General features: G+C 38.7%; 2 protein-coding genes across 3 annotated transcripts; both read right to left on the bottom strand.

Annotated features, from left to right (window-relative positions):
• Window positions 1–549: 549 nt before the first annotated feature.
• Window positions 550–11,216, bottom strand: LOC132994522 (ADP-ribosyl cyclase/cyclic ADP-ribose hydrolase 1-like). Of its 2 annotated transcripts, XM_061064914.1 has the most exons (8): window positions 10,903–11,216; window positions 4,887–5,007; window positions 4,650–4,782; window positions 4,240–4,316; window positions 3,340–3,413; window positions 1,363–1,446; window positions 1,102–1,188; window positions 550–674 (listed from the first exon to the last, which is right to left on the bottom strand). In XM_061064914.1, the coding sequence occupies exons 1-8, from the start codon at window positions 11,061–11,063 to the stop codon at window positions 641–643; spliced, it is 771 nt and encodes a 256-aa protein (XP_060920897.1). In that variant the 5' UTR covers window positions 11,064–11,216; the 3' UTR covers window positions 550–640. The 2 variants fall into 2 exon arrangements, 1 of the variants encoding a protein (XP_060920897.1); XR_009676712.1 differs by lacking the exons at window positions 550–674; window positions 1,102–1,188; window positions 1,363–1,446; ... (2 more) ...; window positions 4,650–4,782; window positions 4,887–5,007 and adding exons at window positions 8,300–8,637; window positions 8,737–8,817; window positions 8,955–9,038; ... (1 more) ...; window positions 10,446–10,581; window positions 10,675–10,795 and having other exon boundaries at window positions 10,903–11,037.
• A 336-nt stretch (window positions 11,217–11,552) lies between these two features.
• Window positions 11,553–15,033, bottom strand: LOC132994524 (ADP-ribosyl cyclase/cyclic ADP-ribose hydrolase 1-like). Its single transcript, XM_061064917.1, has 8 exons — window positions 14,900–15,033; window positions 14,634–14,754; window positions 14,397–14,529; window positions 14,006–14,085; window positions 13,094–13,167; window positions 12,361–12,444; window positions 12,101–12,187; window positions 11,553–11,677 (listed from the first exon to the last, which is right to left on the bottom strand). Exons 1-8 carry the CDS (start codon window positions 15,025–15,027, stop codon window positions 11,644–11,646), a joined length of 741 nt encoding a protein of 246 aa, XP_060920900.1. The 5' UTR covers window positions 15,028–15,033; the 3' UTR covers window positions 11,553–11,643.
• Window positions 15,034–22,091: the final 7,058 nt, after the last annotated feature.

The raw sequence follows: 22,091 nt of genomic DNA, 5'->3' as shown, positions 1-22,091 counted from the left end.
CAAGCTGAGGCTCTTCCTTCCTGCTCACAGCAGTACTCTCACACCTAAAGGTTCACACTACCCATCTTAAAGTTCCTGTGTGTGTCGACATACATATGCACTCGCTTCACACATATAATAGAGGTGACATTCTAGTTCTACACACACAAGAATGAAACCATCAGTAGGTGTGTGTTTTAATAAGTACTTTCTTTTCTTTTCAGAGATGTCGTGTTTTTCTTTATCTTCATACACCCTCGTCTAAACTGAGGCAGCAGCTTCCAGTTTCAAATGATCAAAAAAGAAACACAAAAGCACAAGTGTTCAAAAGTTGGAACACATAACTAAGACAGCAAACTGAGTAAAATGTGTCTGGAAACTCATGTGGAATAGAAGTAAGTCAAGGAGCTGGTAAGGCTGTGGGGTTTGAGATAAGTGCCCACGATACTCATTGAATCATTACAGACATAGCACTGAAAATAAATGTATCATTAGGATTACCTTTCAAGATTTCTTAACTAAACATCACTTCATTGCGTTTTGACCTTTTCATATTAAACCAGAGACTGCTTTCATTTTTGCTCAAATTATGTTTATTGTGCGATCACAACTGAGTCAGTCAAATCACATTTTGAGTAACTCTTGACATTTACAGACTCCATCAGCAGGTATTTAATATTTTCTCCAGCTGGGATCTACAATGAAGCAAATAATAATAACTTTATTTTTTATATAGCACCTTGAAAAACACGGACATAAAAAAAGAATAAAGGAAAAGAAACCAAACACAGACGAACATAAACAACAGCAAGAATATAGACAATGCAACATAATACAGAACAACAAAGAAACAACCCAACAGCATAAGAACCCACACAACAATAGACCCAACAAACACATTTAACCCGACCATCATAAGACACCCACAAAAAGAGCGCAGGCAACAGAAGAACCCAACAACACGAGCTGAGACCAAAAGGACCAAAGATGTGATGATACTAAAAGAGCTCACAGCTTCTAAAAACAGATAACAGCAATACAAAGCACAAAAGGAATAAACATGATTGATATGTGACAACCTCGGCATAGAAAGATGTTTCTCGTGATCTTCAGTGAACTTACCTGAGCACTTCATTGCAATCGTAACCGATTCCTTTTTGTTTCAGCTCATTTTTTAAATTCTTGAGGGATTCGTCGTTGCACTGCGTCCTAAATAAAATAAATGCAGGGAGGACACAGAACAGCATATGGTTTATTATGTTTACCAATTTGTCTTAAGTATTTTAAGTCAACTGATGACTACTACAGCCAAAAAACAGGCCTATTTAGTTGCAAAGCGACGTGGCAAAAGTCTGCCATAAGAAATAAAAAATGAAATCGTACCCTTTCTTCTGAACAGCCAGAATAACATCCAGTTTCGTCACTCTGGGATGTTCAAGATATGGTACCTCAGATTCTGCCAAGAAACTAATAACATAAGAGAAACATTGAGAAATAATAAAACAAGTCAGGTTAACAGGGGCCGTTACATCAGGCAGCATTTAAAAGTACAAGTAAAGGGCTGAGATATTTTAAAACTTTTTAAAACTTTGTCTTTTTTATCTCAATCAATCAATCAGACTTTATTTGTATAGCACTTTTTTATACAATACAAATGTAACATAAAGTGCTCTCCATACTCTGGGGGGGTTGCAGAAGCTTGGAGGGAAGACATTACTTGTGACAATAATATTTTGAACATACATATAGCAGAAGTCAAGTATAAGTTAAAACCCCTGTGCTAGCATAGAGCAACAGCAGGTTGCTCGATAATATTTTCAAATATGTCAGTTTAGATGTTATTTATCACTGCATATTGATATTAACTCTACATATATGTGTTATTTTTCTATCCCAATCTTTCAATTTAACAGAATAACAAACACCCCTTTAGCCAATCAGAATAGATCAGCAGCTGTGAGTGACACTGAGATAACAGAAAGTTGCTGTACCACTAAAAATGATTTACAGTAACTACCAATACCTCCTCTTGAAGATTAATGTGCATAGAGCAACAGCTGGGAGAAACTTAACATACTATACTGAAAGATTGATGTAATATTGATGATTTTGTAGCCGATATTAGCAGCCAGGTTTTACAACCTCTCTTCCTGCAGGAATCAGGACTGTGGATTAACATCTAGGTTACTTTTTACCAAGAAACAAAGGAACTGATCAATGATTTAAGTGTCCCTCTCAGACAGGCTCTGGAAGACAGGATATTATAAACTTTTACAACGCCTGGAGTAAACAACCAAGCGGAAACAGAACACTCTGCTATCTATGAATTGACCCCAAAGACATGAACTATGACCGAAACCAGTCTCTGCAAAGTTGTTTAAATTGACCATCTGTAGAACTACTGCTGAAGGACTGATTAAACCACAGCGTTCAATTCAGCATCAAATGAACATTTATGTCTTTCTTCATCAAGATATTTGTAATTGTCACATTGAATGTATTGCAATCATCTTTTTAAACTCAAAATCTGATGTTCAGAATACAAATTAAAGTTATAATAGTTTTAATAGGAATTTGATGTGGAGCGCTATTGCCATCTAGTGTTAGAATTTCCATGAATACGTAACCTTCATAATTATACATTTAGACGTGTTACAAAGCATACTCTTTGATATTAGCTATAGAAGGTGTTATTTAAAGACACCAACTTCTTTTCCTACTTTATTAATATGTCTTATTAAGAATGTTGACTGTATAACATGTTTTTGTTCACCTGTAGGCTGGGATTAACTGAGGATGTTCCCAGATGGTGTGATTTCCATCTCAACATGAATCTGATAGAAATGCTTGTCTAAATATATGACGTGAACCAACATCAACGTGGATCTGATAGAAATAATATCGGAATGAATGTATGGTGACGTATATATGTTTAGATTCTTATTCTTAATCTTATTGAGTAAACTCGGTTTAGTTTAAACAATTGTCCTCCGGTAAGAGTGGGAGTAGCCGGTGGGCGGCCACCCTCCTCTCCTCCAGCTGATAAGAGTTCACACTCAGCTCAAATCTCGGGTTTTTTTAGTTTGTTAAAGTTTAGAGCTTCTTGCTCTTGCTCGCTTCTCTTCGGACTTCTTTTAAGTTTGTGCCATAGAGACGACTCTCTGCCGAACTTTAATTTTCAAGGCACACTTTTGGAAACCTCAATTCTTTCTGGCTCAAGCACGGCTTTTGAACTTTCTTCTCCAAAGTCTTTGCTCTTCAATTTTGAACGCCTGTCATGTCAAACATCACAGCATTTTTTGGTTATCATTGAGGAGTTCATAAAACTGTCCACATTTCAAGTGTAGTGCTGCTGCCTACCTCTTAGTATCGTATGGGTCTTTCACATCTCCATTCAGCAGCACTTTGACTTCTTTACAGGTATGTTGTGCATACTACAGCAGACATAAGAACGAGTTAGTAATTATTTATTTCATACAATGGTTGATCTATCCATCCATTCATCCATCCATTCATCAACCAATCAATTAATCAACCAATCATACTTCATTATCTGTCAGGTTTCTGTTTCAGTTGTGTGCTTTAAAGACACAGGCATTTGACAGAAAAGTGTTTGAGAAATTAAGAACAAGTAAGTTCAATCAAGAAGACTATAACTGCCTTCATGATCGGGTGTATCTCTCATTCATCTCTTTTTGAACTCTCACTCATGTTTCCGCTGTCATTTCTGGGCTGTCAATGGGTAATCGGCTGTCTTGTCAGCGGTACTCATCTAACCAATCACATGGCGTTCCTCCCTGATTTTCAACCTATCATCGTTCTGCTCCCCTTTTAAATATGATACTTTCTCTGCATTAGTTCCTTCATGCTGATGTTTCATGCGCCCCTCCACCTCCCCATCACCGCCAGTCTTCACAGACTCATCATCCATCAATTCGTCACCCATCCAGTCTCATCAAGTCATCAGCTTCACCACCACCAGGGTCTGGACTCCATGGGGGGGGATTTATTCTGTCGATGCTCAGAATTGTCATTCTCCAAACACATCACCCTACCCATAGAGTCCAAGCGCCAAAGTATTTCTATCAAATCACATTTCCATGTTATTCATTGTAATAAATCATTTTCTTAGTTTATTTGTCTCTCCTGATTGAACTATATCTAGTTCCCTTGAGGCAAAGTGTTTTCTGTTTTTGTACATGTCACTGACTGAATTAATATAAGTGATGAAAAACGAGTACTTTCTCGCTGGGTACTTACCCTGATGGAGGCCATTGTCCAAAATGAAATATAAGGGTTGATATCGGTCGCCACACACGTGTCATCAGTGAAAGTTTCTAGAATAAAAGACAATAAGTGTTTGTGTGTTAGTTTACACAGTTTAGGCTTTAAAAAGATACAACTGACTGTGAGAGATATCAGAAATGACAAAGTGTCTTTTTATCTGTATTCAATTCAATTCAAGTTCATTTGTATCGCACTTTTCATACAAATTTAAACTCAAAGTGCTTTACAGAAGACACAAATAAACCAACACAATATAAACTCATTAAAAAATGATCACAAATAGATTCAAAAGCACATTTGTAAAGGTCACATATTATACTACTACACTGAACTGTTTCTGATTTAAAGGCTACGTCTTAACGTCACTATGACTAATGACTTACCCGGGCTGTTCTTCTTCCCACACCAGATCAAACCGTTCAGCACGTATCCCAACAAAGTGTGTCCAATGGGGACGTAGCATTTTCCTTTTTCAACCAACTTGACCAAATCACTTGTTTTGCTCCACAGCAATGACTAACCCCAAAAGAGATGATATGCTGTTGTTAAGTATACAAATCTGCTTTAATTCACAAGGATAAGGATGTTACTCAGACAGATGTGTGGTTACGGATGTTTACTTTTTCGCATGGATACGTGAAGGGGAACTCATCAAAGAGTTCTTTATAATTGTCTGGAGTGACAGTATCCGGGTTCTTCCCTACATAGGCTTTTTCGAAGTGAACCCATGCTCTTTCACAGCTGAAAAACAAATGTTATTACTAAGTACAGGAAAAGTTGTTTACACTTTTTTTATACTTTATGAATATGGTAGCAAACAATATGTTTTTACACAACCCAAGTGGCAACAGCTTGGACTAAAAATGCAAAGAGACTTACATTTCTTCTTTCTCTTTAAACTGCGAGCACTTCTCCTTGAACGTATCTTTGAACTTTGGAGGATTCAGCAGTACCGATGGAACGAGGACAAGCACGACAACCACGAAGGTGATAGCGCTATCGATGGACAAGACCTTTCTGGACACCATTTTCAAGCTTCTTCTTGAGAATTAAGCTCTGTGAAAGTTTTCGTCTCACAGAGCGTTTTATATAGCAGTCCTGATATCTTACCATTGGTTTGGGATCTAACCCTGCCCAAGAATGGTTCTTCCCTAATAAGGATGTGTTTGGTTCTCAGGGAGCAACGGCCCACATTCATTGTGTCTGAGAGACGTGGTTGACATGAGGCAAATGTGACCTCAGGTATAGTAAAAAGTTCAACACAAAAGGTCTGTGTGTGTGTAAATGTATCATTTGAATACTTCACAATGACAGCGGGAGGACATGTATGCATGCGAATGACTCCTTAAATGCAAAGTAGGCCAAAAGTTATATGTAAAACTTTTTAAAATACTTATTTTATTGTTACCTTTCTATGTTTGTATCATTTCAACTGCTTTTTTAAAGGTTAATTATGGGGCTTTTTATTATTTTATTTTAGAGATAGGACAGTGTAAAGAGAGTAAATGGACTTGAGCTTGTAGAGCACTTTTCTAGTCTTTTGACTACTCAAAGCGCTTTTACACATTTGCACACTCATGGCAGAGGTTTCTATGTAGTTTTACCATCAAAAGCAACTAATCCCATTCATACACATTCATACACCACCGATGAAGTAGCAGGGTTAAGTGTCTTGACCAAGGACACATTGGACATTAAGCAGAAGCTGGGGATCCAACCCTCGACCTTCAGGTTGAGAGACGACCGACTCTACTGACTGAGCCACAGCCGAGTGGGGAATGACATGCGGTAAAGGAGCCACAAGTCAGATTTGAACCCTGCTCAGAGCGGGCAACTGCTTGGGGCCCCAGACCAGTAGGGGGGCCCTGAGGGCTGACACACTTTAAACGACAGCAGTGGTTCAAAATGTGCAAGTTTTTGCAATGACAATAGAAAACATTTCAACAGTTTTTATTTGTTTTTTCAATAATAGACAGGTCATAGTACACACATTATAAACATATTCTGTTGCCACTCAGAATTTTTATTCTCCAAACACACTCTATGGGGTATAGAGTCCAAGCGCCAAAGATCTTCTATCAAGTCACATTTGTGTTAAGGAGTCATGCGCATGCATACATGTCCTCCCTCTGTCATTATCTAAAACGGTCACTACCTTAATGAGAGGATGAAGTTAACAGCATCATTACATTATGTTCAGGGATAATGATTAACCTAAAATGACACTCTGACAATGATATCTCTTTTATTGTAATTCAAATTCAACTTAATCCATCACGTAACTGCAGCTAGGCTCGTGACTATTTGAATATCAGTTGTGCGTTTTCATAGACATAAGAATATGAAGTGTGAAGTGTTCAAATGATACATTTACACACAGAGACCTTTTGTGTCTGATTAAGAAAAGCCACATTATTTGTATGTGTCCTGTTGAACTTTCTACTATACCTGAGATCACATTTGCCTCATGTCAACCTCGTCTCTCAGACACAATGAATGTGGGCCGTTGCTCAAGTCACACATCTGTTGTATGTTGTATATTGTTATAAATCATTTTCTTTATTCACTTGTCTCTCCTGATTGAATTATTTTTTACCCAAAAGAGGAGATATAAAATATACCAAAGTAAAGGGACTAAAGGACTAAAGGAAAAAAGGATGTGAGTGAGTGATATACGTTTTTATGGTGAAGATATATCATTTAAGGCCTGCACGATGGTGCAGTGGCTTGTTGCCTCACTGCTAGGAAATTCCTGGTTCAAATCCCCCGTCATGCAGGGTCTTTTTGTGTGGAGGGTTGCATGTTCTCCACGTGCATGGGTGTGTATAACAGCCACACGCACATTAATCAGACAGTTGTGTGATCATGGATGTTTACTTTGTCACATTGATGTTTGAAGGGGGTTTCAGCAAAGAGTGGTTCATAGTCTTTCTCCAAAACGCCACAATAATCCTTTCTTACATAGGCTTGTTCAAAGTTAGTCCAAACGTTGTCACAGCTGGAAAATAAGGCATACGAAGAGTTGATCAGACAAATCATAAAGCCATAACAAAAAGCTTCATGAATGTTGCCTTGAATTGAGCTGTACAGTACGAGGAGTCAGCAGTACCGAAGGAACAACCACAATCCAGATCCCAACAACCCCACCAAAGACAGCAGCACTGATGCAAATGTTCCTTGTCGACATCATGTTTAAGCTCCTTTGATAAAATAAAAAACTGTGGAAGTTTTCTTCTCATCAAGCTTTTTTGTATTAGTGCTCCTATTGAGAACTCTAAGACGTTTCATGATGCAACAGTCCAAACCCTGGTAAAGATTAAAATCTTTTACAAGATAGAAAGTATTTCTCTCTAAAACACCCAGGGAACGTCTGTCTATCTAAATAGTTATAGGTTCAGTGAAGCCTTTCAATCCACTGAAAGGGAACACTGAAGGGAACTTTATTAAGTTTATGCACCAAAGAAGCAACCAACATAGATACCAACTATCCAAAGGTAAAGGTGTCTTTTAAAACGGCAGGTTTCGCTCATTCCTTTAAGGCTCTCTATGGTCATAGGTCTCTTTTAAGTCCTTTCTAAAACCATTCTTTATTGGCAAGCCTTTCCTGATTGTACTTGATTTGAATTTTTACTTGGGTTTTGGACTTTTTGATCCAGTAGATGTCGCCCTAAAGCACCAGCATAAAACCAAACCAACCACCAGGCCACCAGCGCCTCATGGGTGGCCTTCTTGAGTGTGTAGCACCAGACACTCCTCAGGAAGCACAGGAAGGATGATTACTGGAAGCCTCTGCTGTTGACTTACAAAAGGTAGTTTCAGCTCCATGTATTTTACTTTCAATCACACAAAGGTTACCTCTTACATCCCTCCCACGGGACAGCGAGCTCTGCCACGACCACTGTCAAGGCTGGACCACTGGACAAAGTGAAGAAGTTGAAGTGACTTGATTGGGGGAACTTTTGCTGCCAATCAGCCGCATAAGGTAAAGCAACACAGTGATCTTTTTTTCCTAATTTTCATCAGTGACAATCAATTTCATAAGACACTTTTATTGAAATATTTCAATGCCACAAAATCAGAAGTGAGCTCATCAGTTGAACAGTCAAAGCAAGAATGATTCATAAAAAGAAAGATAAATATAGATTTTTAAAAGATTTTGAGACATACATGGATCGTGAACCCCCAAAAACTGAATCTACAAGACATATAATAGCACTTTAATAAATTTTGTAGGAATGAAAAAATGATTTAATTACATTTCTTTTAAGCTGCTTCATATTGTTTTTGGCTAACATTGTAGTTTGACATTTAGGCCTTCACCAGCAGGCTCCACATGGCGTGTTGTCTTCTATGCACGTCTCCACACGTGATCTACAGTGAAACAAGAGACGTACTGAATGAATACACAAAATAACATGATGTCTTCTTAACACCAGTAGTATTGGACAATGTCTTATTATTCGTACGTACTTAGTCACTGCTTTGCAGGCACAACCTATTCTTTGATCCAGGTCCTTCCTTAAAGTCCCGAGGGATTCACAGGTACAGGCACTGAAAAAAAGAAACTGGACTGATAACTATACACCTATTAAACGCCAAGCAAAAACTTTACAGGACATCCAGACAATTATACAATTACACTCTACAGCATGAAGGCAAACAACTGCTTTAAAGAAATGAACTCGTACCTAATCTCCTCAGTGACCAGAACCACAGTGAGGTTCTTTACTCTGGGTGGTTGAAGATTTGGAACCTCTACACCTCCAAAGAAACTAAAAGTAAAATCAAAAAAGCAACATCCAATACATCAAATCAGAGCTCTCACATGAAGCAGCGTAATGTTCGAGTAAAGGGCGGAGAAACTTTATTTTATGTTTTTCACTGAAGGGTGTAGGGTGGGGGTTACACATGCTCACCTGTTAGAATCGTATGGCTCTTTTCTCTCACCATCAAGCATTACTGATGCTCCCTCACAGGCATATTGTGCAAACCACACACACACACACACACACACACACCGTCATACATGTCACTAACCAAATCGGTGTATTTTTTGGTCAAACTATTGATTTTGCTTCTGGATACTTACCCTGGTGGAGGCTATTTTCCAGAATGAGCTAACAGGGTTGGGCAGGCAGTCTTCACAATTCTCAGTGAATGTTTCTGGATTAACAAAGACATGAACACACAAAGAACACATTGATGAATGTTACTTTTTCACAATTTAGAGTCACAATTCACTTTGTCAGAAGCATGTAGCTGAGCTAATTATTACAATTGCCATCATTTGACGTTTTTGGCCCATATTTGCAGGTAATTTGATATTTTAATGACAATACTGATGTGTTCTTGTCAGGTTCTTGTTAAGTTTTTCACTGGGACTGGTAGCCTATTTTGTGTTTAACATGAGCGCCCTCTGGTGGAGCCCCTGCAGACTTGAGTGGTGAGCCCTGTTAATTGTTGCCAGTCTCAGCTGTAAGTTGTCCCCATGGTAACGTGATTTGTAAATTATGCTCCGCAAAAATACGCCACAGTAATTTCGTTTTTTCTTGGTTTAAGTGCTTTTTATCTTCGTGGTAAGTTGAGGACAGTCTATGAATTTAATATCAAACAGTTTTGTTACTTTTGTACGGATTTTTTGAACAGTAATCTTGTCTCACCTTGTTGTAAAGCTATGATAGCTTCGTCATTAATTTACTAACCCTTAGCTAACAGTTAGCATAATGATTTCTGTGTTTTAGCCATTTCTGTAGCTTGTTTTTTTTTTTATTTGACAAAAAATGGCTGTGAGAGACTCAATATATGTAAGCTATGTTGGTGTCAAGTACATATACGTTTGAATACATTTAAATATAAATTGGCCAACTTGCACTGTCCTGTTCCTGTGCAATATCTGCAGTTTATTACTTGAAAGCGTGTTGGAGCCAAATGTGAATATTTACGCCTGGTTTATCACACAATACAATAGAATGTAGGCTACACAGGCACTACACAATCAATGGAGAAGACAATATAGGGTTCTTGTGTAAAGATTGGCTTTAAACATTTGGAAGAATGATGTATTTATCCGTGTATTTGTGTGGGGTTGATGCATGCAAGTTTTTGTCTTTTTAGCTGCTCCACCAATCTGTTTCCATTTTTAAGGCCATATGCTATACACTGTGACTCATGAATCTTACCATTGTTTCCCTTTTCCCCACACCAGCTCAGTCCATTCAGCACATATCCCAACGAAGTGTCCTCCAAGGTGAAGAAGCAATCTCTCTTCTTGGTGAACTTATGGACCAAATCCTTCGTTTTGCTCCAGAACATCGTCTAATACCAGAAGAGTTGATGTGACGTTGGTAAATATGTATACACATAAGAATCTGTTTAAATTAATGTGATTAAGGCTGATCATATGTTTACTTTGCCACATGGATACTTGAAGGGGGTCTCAGCCAAGAGTTGATCATAGTTTTGGTCAGAAAAGTTACATTTCTCCTTTCCTACGTAGGCCTGTTCAAAGTTAGGCCAAATAGTTTCACAGCTGAAAAATAAATGTAAATAAATACCGTAGTCGATTTCATCAACAAAATAGTGTTAACAATACTGAGGTGAAATAAAATGGCAACAAACTGAAATACAGAGACTTACATGTCTTTTTCCTCTGGAAACTCCAAACACTTCTTCATGAATGTTTCCCTGAACTCGGCTTTTTGAGTCAGAAGTACCGAAGGAACAACAACAACCACGACAACCATGACAACCACGACAGTGACAGTAGCCCCGATGGCCAAAGCCTTTTTAGATACCATTTTAAAGCTTCCTGTAGTGGTGGGTGATATATAATGATTTTAGATCGTGAAGGATATTAACGTGCTGTCGATCTGCCAAAGCAGGGAGATCGTAGAACCGGGCTAATGTGTTTCTTCTATCATGCTGCAGTTTATGCTCCGAGTTTAAGCTCAGTCAGTCAGTGATGAGATGGGTAGTGATAAGATGGGTAGTGTGAACCTAAAGGTTCACACTACCCATCTTAAAGTTCCTGTGTGTGTCGACATACATACGCCCTCGCTTCACACATATAATAGAGGTGACATTCTAGTTCTACACCAACAAGAATGAAACCATCAGTAGGTGTGTGTTTTAATAAGTACTTTCTTTTCTTTTCTTCCACAATACTCATTGAATCATTACAGACATAGCACTGAAAATAAATGTATCATTAGGATTACCTTTCAAGATTTCTAAACTAAACATCACTTCATTGCGTTTTGACCTTTTCATATTAAACCAGAGACTGCTTTCATTTTTGCTCAAATTATTTTTATTGTGCGATCACAACTAAGTCAGTCAAATCACATTTTGAGTAACTCTTGACATTTACAGACTCCATCAGCAGGTATTTAATATTTTCTTCACTTGGCATCTGCAATGAAACAAATAATAATAACTTTATTTATATAACACCTTGAAAAACACGGACATAAAAAAAGAATAAAGAAAAGAAACCAAACACAGACGAACATAAAGAACAGCAAGAATATAGACAGTGCAACATAATACAGAACAACAAAGAAACAACCCAACAGCATAAGAACCCACACAACAATAGACCCAACAAACACATTTAACCCGACCATCATAAGACACCCACAAAAAGAGCGCAGGCAACAGAAGAACCCAACAACACGAGCTGAGACCAAAAGGACCAAAGATGTGATGATACTAAAAGAGCTCACAGCTTCTAAAAACAGATAACAGCAATACAAAGCACAAAAGGAATAAACATGATTGATATGTGACAACCTCGGCATAGAACGATGTTTCTCGTGATCTTCAGTGAACTTACCTGAGCACTTCATTGCAATCGTAACCGATTCCTTTTTGTTTCAGCTCATTTTTTAAATTCTTGAGGGATTCGTCATTGCACTGCATCCTAAATAAAATAAATGCAGGGAGGACACAGAACAGCATATGGTTTATTATGTTTACCAATTTGTCTTAAGTATTTTAAGTCAACTGATGACTACTACAGCCAAAACACAGGCCTATTTAGTTTCAAAGCGACGTGGCAAAAGTCTGCCATAAGAAATAAAAATGAAATCGTACCCTTTCTTCTTAACAGCCAGAATAACATCCAGTTTCGTCACTTTGGTATGATCAAGTTTAGGTACCTCAAAACGTCCAAAGAAACTAATAACATAAGAGAAACATTGAGAATGAATAAAACAAGTCAGGTTAACAGGGGCCGTTACATCAGGCAGCATTTAAAAGTGGAAGTAAAGGGCTGAGATATTTTAAAACTTTTTAAAACTTTGTCTTTTTCATGTCAATCAATCAATCAGACTTTATTTGTATAGCACTTTTTTATACAATACATGTTAGATGTTATTTATCACTGCATATTGAAATATGTGTTATTTTTTTATTCCGATCTTTCAATTTAACAGAACAACAAACACCCCTTCAGCCAATCAGAATAGATCAGAAGCTGTGAGTGACACTGAGATAACAGAAAGTTGCTGTACCACTAAAAATGATTTACAGTAACTACCAATACCTCCTCTTGAAGATTAATGTGCAATATTTTGAACATACATATAGCAGAAGTCAAGTATAAGTTAAAACCCCTGTGCTAGCATAGAGCAACAGCTGGGAGAAACTTAACATACTATACTGAAAGATTGATGTAATATTAATGATTAACTTGCTGCCATCAGTTGATCTAATGCTCATATTTAATGCACTGTGCAGGTGTCATGTCAAACATCACAGCATTTTTTGGTTATCATTGAGGAGTTCATAAAACTGTCCACATTTCAAGTGTAGTGCTGCTGCCTACCTCTTAGTATCGTATGGGACTTCCACATCTCCATTCAGCAGCGCTTTGACTTCTTCACAGGCATGTTGTGCATACTACAGCAGACATAAGAACAAGTTATTAATTATTTATTTCATACAATGGTTGATCTATCTATCCATCCATCCATCCATCCCCCAACCAACCAATTAATCAATCAATTAATCAACCAATCATACTTCATTATCTGTCAGGTTTCTGCAGCTAGGCTCAGTTATGTGTTTTAAAGACACAGGCATTTGACAGAAAAGTGTTTGAGAAATTAAGAAAGTTCAATCAGGAAGACTATAACTGCCTTCATGATCGGATATATCTCTCATTCATCTCTTTTTGAACGCTCACTCATGTTTCCGCTGTCATTTTTGGGCTGTCAATGGGTAATCGGCTGTCTCGTCAGTGGTACTCATCTAACCAATCACATGGTGTTCCTCCCTGATTTTCAACCTATCATCGTTCTGCTCCCCTTTTAAATATGATTCTTTCTCTGCATTAGTTCCTTCATGCTGATGTTTCATGCGCCCCTCCACCTCCCCATCACCGCCAGTCTTCACAGACTCATCATCCATCAATTCGTCACCCATCCGGTCTCATCAAGTCATCAGCTTCACCACCACCAGGGTCTGGACTCCATGGGGGGGATTTATTCTGTCGATGCTCAGAATTGTCATTCTCCAAACACATCACCCTACCCATAGAGTCCAAGCGCCAAAGTATTTCTATCAAATCACATTTCCATGTTATTCATTGTAATAAATCATTTTCTTAGTTTATTTGTCTCTCCTGATTGAACTATATCTAGTTCCCTTGAGACAAAGTGTTTTCTGTTTTTGTACATGTCACTGACTGAATTAATATAAGTGATGAAAAACGAGTACTTTCTCGCTGGGTACTTACCCTGATGGAGGCCATGGTCCAAAATGAATAAGAAGGGATTTTGTCCTGCTTGTCACTGCACTCGGCACCAGTGAAAGTTTCTAGAATAAAAGACAATAAGTGTTTGTGTGATAGTTTACACACTTTAGGCTTTAAAAAGATACAACTGACTGTGAGAGATATCAGAAATGAGTGTGTCTTTTTATCTGTATTCAATTCAATTAAAGTTCATTTGTATCGCACTTTTCATACAAATTTAAACTCAATGTGCAAATAAACCAACACAATATAAACTCATTAAAAAATGATCACAAATAGATTCAAAAGCACATTTGTCACATATTAAACTACTACACTGAACTGTTTCTGATTTAAAGGCTACGTCTTAACGTCACTATGACTAATGACTTACCCATGCTGTTCTTCTTCCCACACCATTTAAAATCGTCCAGCACGTATCCCAACTTATTGTGTGCAATGGGGACGTAGCATTTTCCTTTTTCAACCAACTTGACCAAATCACTTGTTTTGCTCCACAGCATTGTCTAACCCCAAAAGAGATGATATGCCGTTGTTAAGTATACAAATCTGCTTTAATTCACAAGGATAAGGATGTTAGTCAGACAGATGTGTGGTTACGGATGTTTACTTTTTTGCATGGATGATTGAAGGGGATCAGATCAAAGAGTTCTTTATAATTGTCTGGAGTGACAGTATCCGGGTCCTTCCCTACATAGGCTTGTTTGAAGAGAACCAATGCTCTTTTACAGCTGAAAAATAAATGTTATTACTTAGTACAGGAAAAGTTGTTTACTCCTTTTTTTTTATACTTTATGAATATGAACATGAATATGTTTGCCACCATATGTTAATTCAAGTGGCAACAGCTTAGACTAAAAATGCAAAGAGACTTACGTTTTTTCTTCCTCTTTAACCTCCAAGCACTTATTCATGAACGTATCTTCGAACAGCAGTACCGATGGAACGAGGACAACCACGAAGGTGATAGCACCACCGATGGCCAAAGCCTTTTTAGATACCATTTTAAAGCTTCCTGTAGTGGTGGGCGATATAACAATCTTAGATCGTGAAGGATATTAACGTGCTGACGATCTGCCAAAGCAGGGAGATCGTAGAACCGGGCTAATGTGTTTATTCTATCATGCTGCAGTTTATGCTCCGACAGAGACGCGTCTCCCTCCCTCCTTTTTTGCTCCGCAGCAGTGAAAACGAAAACTAAACGAAAGTCCGCAAAAAGAACTCCATCCTGGTTATATGCAACTGTTCTGATATTTTTCCAAACCGACGCGCTGTGAGTAACAGTTAACTTATCTGCATAGTTTGCACAGTTAAGTTTACATCTCATTTAACGACCCGGAGACGTTAACAGTCTGCAGAGATACAGACAGAGCGGCGCTCTGTTGAGACTGGTCAAGCTGAGCCTCTTCCTTCCTGCTCACAGCAGTACTCTCACACCTAAAGGTTCACACTACCCATCTTAAAGTTCCTGTGTGTGTGTCGACATACATACGCCCTCGCTTCACACGTATAATAGAGGTGACATTCTAGTTCTACACACACAAGAATGAAACCATCAGTAGGTGTGTGTTTTAATAAGTACTTTCTTTTCTTTTCAGAGATGTCGTATTTTTCTTTATCTTCATACACCAGAATTCAAGTTGGTTTGAATCCTACTTATCAGACCGATCTCAGTTTGTACATGTTAATGATGAGTCCTCTATGCACACTAAAGTTTGCCATGGAGTCCCACAAGGTTCAGTGCTTGGACCAATTCTTTTTACATTATATATGCTTCCTCTGGGAAATATTATGAGGAAACACTCCATACAGTTTCATTGTTATGCAGATGATACTCAGCTTTATGTATCAATGAAGCCCGATGGTACCAGTCAGTTATGTCAGCTAGAAACATGCCTTAAGGACGTTAGGACCTGGATGACCAGAAATTTTTTGCTACTTAACTCAGACAAGACTGAAGTTATTGTGCTAGGCCCTAAGAACCTCAGAGAGACTTTTTCTAGTGATGTGACTGTCCTTAATGACATCAGCCTGGCATCTAGCACCACTGTTAGGAATCTAGGAGTTATTTTTGATCAAGATATGTCTTTTAGCTCTCACATCAGTCAAGTTTCAAGAACAGCCTACTTTCACCTTCGTAATATATCCAAGATCAGGAATATCCTGTCGCAAAGTGATGCAGAAAAACTAGTTCATGCATTTGTTACCTCCAGACTGGATTATTGTAACTCTCTTTTGTCAGGGTGCTCTGGCAAATCTCTAAAGACTCTTCAACGGGTCCAGAATGCTGCAGCTCGTGTACTGACCAGAACCAGGAAATGGGACCACATTACTCCTGTCCTGGCTTCTCTGCACTGGCTCCCTATACAGTCTAGAATAGAATTCAAGATCCTTCTTCTCACCTACAAAGCTCTAAATGGCCAGGCACCATCTTATCTTAAGGAGCTACTAGTGCCGTACTGTCCCTTGAGAGCGTTGCGGTCCCGGAGTGCAGGCCTGCTGGTGGTACCTACAGTCTCCAAGTGTACTATGGGGGGTAAAGCCTTCAGTTATCGGGCTCCTCTCCTCTGGAACCGCTTTCCAGCCGGGGCCGGGAGGCAGACACAGTCTGTATTTTTAAGATTAGACTTAAAACTTTCCTTTTTGATAAATCTTATAGTTAGGGCTGGTGCTGGTGTAGACCAGCTCTTAGTTATGCTGCTATAGGCTTAGACTACCGGGGGAACTGGCACCTTGAGCTCCTCTCTCTCTCTCTCTCTCTCTCTCTCTCTCTGCATATACAGTACATCATATTACTGCATGTATCTATCTATAAATCTCAGTCACTAACCACCTACTTTCCTGGGAGCTCTTGAGCTCTCCTAGGCTCCTCAAGATCGTCGGTTGACAGCTTGCCAGAACAACCCCCACCCCACCACTACCCCCTCCCCACCGGATCGTGGGTTGGCGGCCTGCCAGAACAACCCCCCACACCCCCTCCCCTCCCCACCGGATTGCTGATGGACGGTCTACCTCCCCCCACCCCCTTGCTCTCTATCCCTCTTCCTGCATCTTATCCCATCTCTCCCTCTATCCCTTTCCAAGCCCGGCGCAGTCTAGGCCTGTGAAGACTGTTTCGTCATGAGCCGGGGATCCGGCCGAAGATTTCTGCCTTTTAATAAGGCAGTTTTTTCTTACCACTGTAACTTTTGCTGCTTTGCTAAAGTGCTCATGATGGATAGGCCGGATCTTTGTAACATAGCAATAAGTAAGGTCTTTTACCTGCTTTTTGTAACATAACAATGAGTAAGGTCTTTTTACCTGCTCTTTTGTAATGTTAACAGACAATGAGTAAGGTATTTTACCTGCTTCTTGTAAAGTGTCTCGAGATAACACTTGTTATGAGTTGACGCTATACAAATAAAAGTTGATTGATTGATTGATTGATACACCCTCGTCTAAACTGAGGCAGCAGCTTCCAGTTTCAAATGATCAAAAAAGAAACACAAAAGCACAAGTGTTCAAAAGTTGGACACATAACTAAGACAACAAACTGAGTAAAATGTGTCTGGAAACTCATGTGGAATAGAAGTAACTCAAGGAGCTAGTAAGGCTGTGGGGTTTGAGATAAGTGCTCACAATACTCATTGAATCATTACAGACATTTGCTCAAATTATGTTTATTGTGCGATCACAACTGAGTCAGTCAAATCACATTTTAAGTAACTCTTGACATTTACAGACTCCATCAGCAGGTTTTTCATGTTTGCACTTCTCCAGCTGGGCTCTGCAATGAAACAAATAATAATAACTTTATTTTTTATATAGCACCTTGAAAAACATGGACATAAAAAAAAGAATAAAGGAAAAGAAACCTTGTTGTAGAAACTTGGAGGGAAGACATTACTTCTGACAATAATATTTTTAAATATGTCAGTTTAGATGTTATTTATCACTGCATATTGATATTAACTATACATATATGTGTTATTTTTCTATTCCAATCTTTCAATTTAACAGAAACATTTAGGTTAATCATTATCCCTGAACATAATGTAATGCAGCTGTTAACTTCATCCTCTCATTAAGGTAGTGACCGTTTTAGATAATGACAGCAGGAGGACATGTATGCATGCGCATGACTCCTTAAATGCAAAGTAGGCCAAGAGTTATGTGTAAAACTTTTTAAAATACTTATTTTATTGTTACCTTACTAGGTTTGTATTATTTCAACTGTTTTTTCAAAGGTTTATTATGGGGCTTTTTATGCTTTTATTTTAGAGATAGGACAGTGGATAGAGTCAGAAATAGAGAGAGTCTACAGAGTCAAAGCATTAAAACATCATCCATTGTAATGTTGGTGATTCATACTGACTTATATCTCTACATCCATTGTTAAAATGCTCGTACATAAAAAAAGACCACAGCATTACAAAAGGGTAAAGCATTTTCTTTGTTATCATTGAAGAGGTCAAGTGTTGTGCTGCTTACCTGGAGGGGTAGTGTGGGTTGTCTATTTCACCAATAAGAACTGCTATTACAGGACCACATGCATAACATGCAAACTAAAGACACAAACATAAAAACACAAGAAAAAAGGATGTGAGTGAGTGATATACATTTTTATGGTGAAGATATATGATTTAAGGCCTGCACGATGGTGCAGTGGCTTGGGTTGTTGCCTAACAGCTAGAAAATTCCTGGTTCTAATCCCCCGTCATGCAGGGTCTTTTTGTGTGGACGGTTGCATGTTCTCCACGTGCATGTGTAACAGGCCCCGTATGGAGGACTGTTGCCAGATTAGATTTGTCCTGTAAATAACAGGGAAATAATGAGACAAAGCAAAGTAGTGTGTTTCCTTTCCTCGCTTCTGTCAGTCTTTATTTTTATACATATGTTCATGTATTTCAGTTTTACTTAAACTGTATTTTGGTTTTCATTTCTTTCTTCAAAAACAAAATTTAGTCCACATTTCAACACAATATGCACAGAAATATACATAAACTTATATTTCGTCTTATATAACATGCAAAAGTTCTCAAAACTACAAAATAAATGTTTCTGTGTGTTATTATTCTTTAAACAAATATAAAATAATTTGGTTCTGCTACTTAAGAGCTTCTTATTAATGCAATACAGTTGCATACAGGTTCATACAGGAGGAGATCAATCCTCGCTTAGCATTATGCTAACAAATAACATGGGAAATTCCATAGAGAAACTGCGAAGCTAGCGGAGTAAGCGTTACACATTTTACAAGAAAATAAGTACAAAATATGAAAACAAACAGTCTTCATGAACTCACAGTTACTTTAAGAGATATGCAGGAGCTTTACAAAACAACATGGGAGCTAGGGACAAGCCATGACCGACATACAGTGGCGCCCATATATGAACGTGGCGAGGAGCTAAGCTAGCGCTCATGAGCATCATAGCTAAAGTACCTTAAAACCTTCAAAACACATTTAAAACACATCCTGACACACACTTAAAGATGGTGTTAGCTTCTACATGTTATAAAAGAATATACTATAGACCACATGTATGTGATTTGTGACATTTACTCACCTGTAAATAACAGGGAAATAATGAGACAAAGCAACGTAGTGTGTTTCCTTTCCTCGCTTCTGTCAGTCTGAAGACGAGGTCTGCCGAGCAGACTAAGCTGTCTCACCTGGAGGTTACGCCTCCTTGTGGCACAAATTGGAACCACACTCTAAATGAGATTTTACACAAAGTAACAGAACTAATGCTCCCAATTACACATTTACATATTGAAATATACATAATACACAAAAATAAATCACATAATGTGATCACACATTTCTGTGTGGCACACATGGGTGCAGTCCAAAGACATGCTCATGCTGACTCTAAGGTGCCCATAGGTGTGAGTGTAAACATGGATGTTTGTCTCTTTATGTCAGCCCCATGACTGGAATGATAGACTGGCGACCAGGGTGTAAACCCAATGACAGCTGGGATTGGCTCCAGCCCCCCCTTGACCCCGAAACGGGACAAGCAGTAGAGATGATTGATGGATGTCAGTCCTGTGTTGGACTGGATTGATGGATGTCAGTCCTGTGTTGGACTGGATTGATGAATGTCAGTCCTGTGTTGGACTGGATTGATGAATGTCAGTCCTGTGTTGGACTGGATTGATGGATGTCAACCCTGTGTTGGACTGGATTGATGAATGTCAGTCCTGTGTTGGACTGGATTGATGGATGTCAGCCCTGTGTTGGACTGGATTGATGGATGTCAGCCCTGTGTTGGACTGGATTGATGGATGTCAGCCCTGTGTTGGACTGGATTGATGGATGTCAGTCCTGTGTTGGACTGGATTGATGGAGGTCAGTCCTGTGTTGGACTGGCGACCTGGATGTATACTGCCTCTCGCCCAATGACAGCTGGGATTGGCTCCAGCCCCCCACGACCCCAAACAGCACAAGCGGTATTGATGATGGATGGATGGATGGATGGATTTGTCTTTTAATGACTCTCACAAACATCTACATGATGTACAGATAACAATCTGTAGGTAGAAGTTATCTCCTTATTCCAACGTGGCAAGTTCAATTCTTGCAGCTCGAGCAACAATTTGGACTGTAATCCATGTTGATCTATCTCTGTCCCTGCTTTAACCTGTAAGTCCCTAATACATGACACTGACTTCATTAATGTATTTGGTGTTAAAAACAAATGACTGTCTGTTGGGTATACTTACCGATTTCGAGGCACTTTCCCAGAATGACGTCACAGGGTTAGGTTTGCACTGTTTGCAGAGATAAATATATGTATCTGTAAAAACACATACAAAGACACACAGACATGTTTTTAAATAAATATGACTACTCCAATCTGTCTGCATTGTTCAGGCTTTGTAATGCTCGGTGAGTTTTCTTGCCTCTGTTGGCCTCCTGACCACACCACTCCAGTCCATCCAGCACAGATCCCAACAAAGTGTCTGTCAAGATGATAGTACTGTAAGATTAAAAAGTGAAGTAAATTCATATATTTGAGTTAATCCATGTATTTAAGTTTAAGTTAAAAATAAGTTAACATTTATACAGTGAACTATTTACATATTTGAGTTTATGAAGTTAATATTGATATACTTACATGTTTTAATGTTTGCAGTAGCACCTAGTAACTGTGACAATATATTATATTGAATCTACTTCTGTGTTTGTGTAATGGAAAAATATATGTTCTTGCTTATGCATTTAACACATACGAACTTCTGCTTGCACAGTGGAAAAATAAGTAACACGTACACAAACAACACATGCCAAACCACATCTGGGTGCGAGGACATTTGTACAACACCCTGTCTGAAAGAACAGCACAAAAAACACACGGACATAACTGTCATGAAACTAAGCGATAATTATAGACGAGTCTCTAGGCAGATTAAAACACATCAACATGAGTCAACCAATGAGTGTGCCCCGCTTTGCGAAGTCTGGTATGAATGTCTCGATGCAACCGCTCCCGAGCGGGATTCTGCTATGCACTTGTGACGAAAGTCACCTCTGTATAAGTTTCCTCCTTTTGCAAAAGAAACCCTATTACTCTGATAATAAAAGACAAAGACAAGAAACGGTTTGATTTGAGATCTTTTGTTAAATACAGAAAAATCCACGACATTTGTCATAATGTTTGCCTTGAGTTTAATCATCCTAACCTCTGATTGGCTAACGACGGAACATGTGATGAGAAACAAGGAAGTGTTGGTTGTTTTGTAGCAGAACAATGTAAGTGCTGTTGAGAAAGTTATCCGTCTCCATCCTTCTGTTTCTCTTAACTAGAGTGATCCATCCACCACACATCAGACCCTCACGTTACAGTACCAAACTTCTTCGACCATATCTTTTGTTCCACTCCAGAGCATTGTCTAACCCCCCCCCCCCCCCCAAAAAAAAGAAAAAGCAAATTTTAGCTTAATAAATTAAAATGCTGCTTTGTATAACAGCCTCATGCACATCAGACAGTTGTGTGATCATGGATGTTTACTTTGTCACATTGATGTTTGAAGGGGGTTTCAAAGAGTGGTTCATAGTCTTTCTCCAAAACGCCACAATAATCC

The sequence above is a fragment of the Labrus mixtus genome, chromosome 19 (genome assembly GCF_963584025.1).
Source record: "Labrus mixtus chromosome 19, fLabMix1.1, whole genome shotgun sequence".
Lineage (NCBI taxonomy): Eukaryota > Metazoa > Chordata > Actinopteri > Labriformes > Labridae > Labrus > Labrus mixtus.
This window is presented reverse-complemented; position numbering and strand designations above follow the sequence as displayed.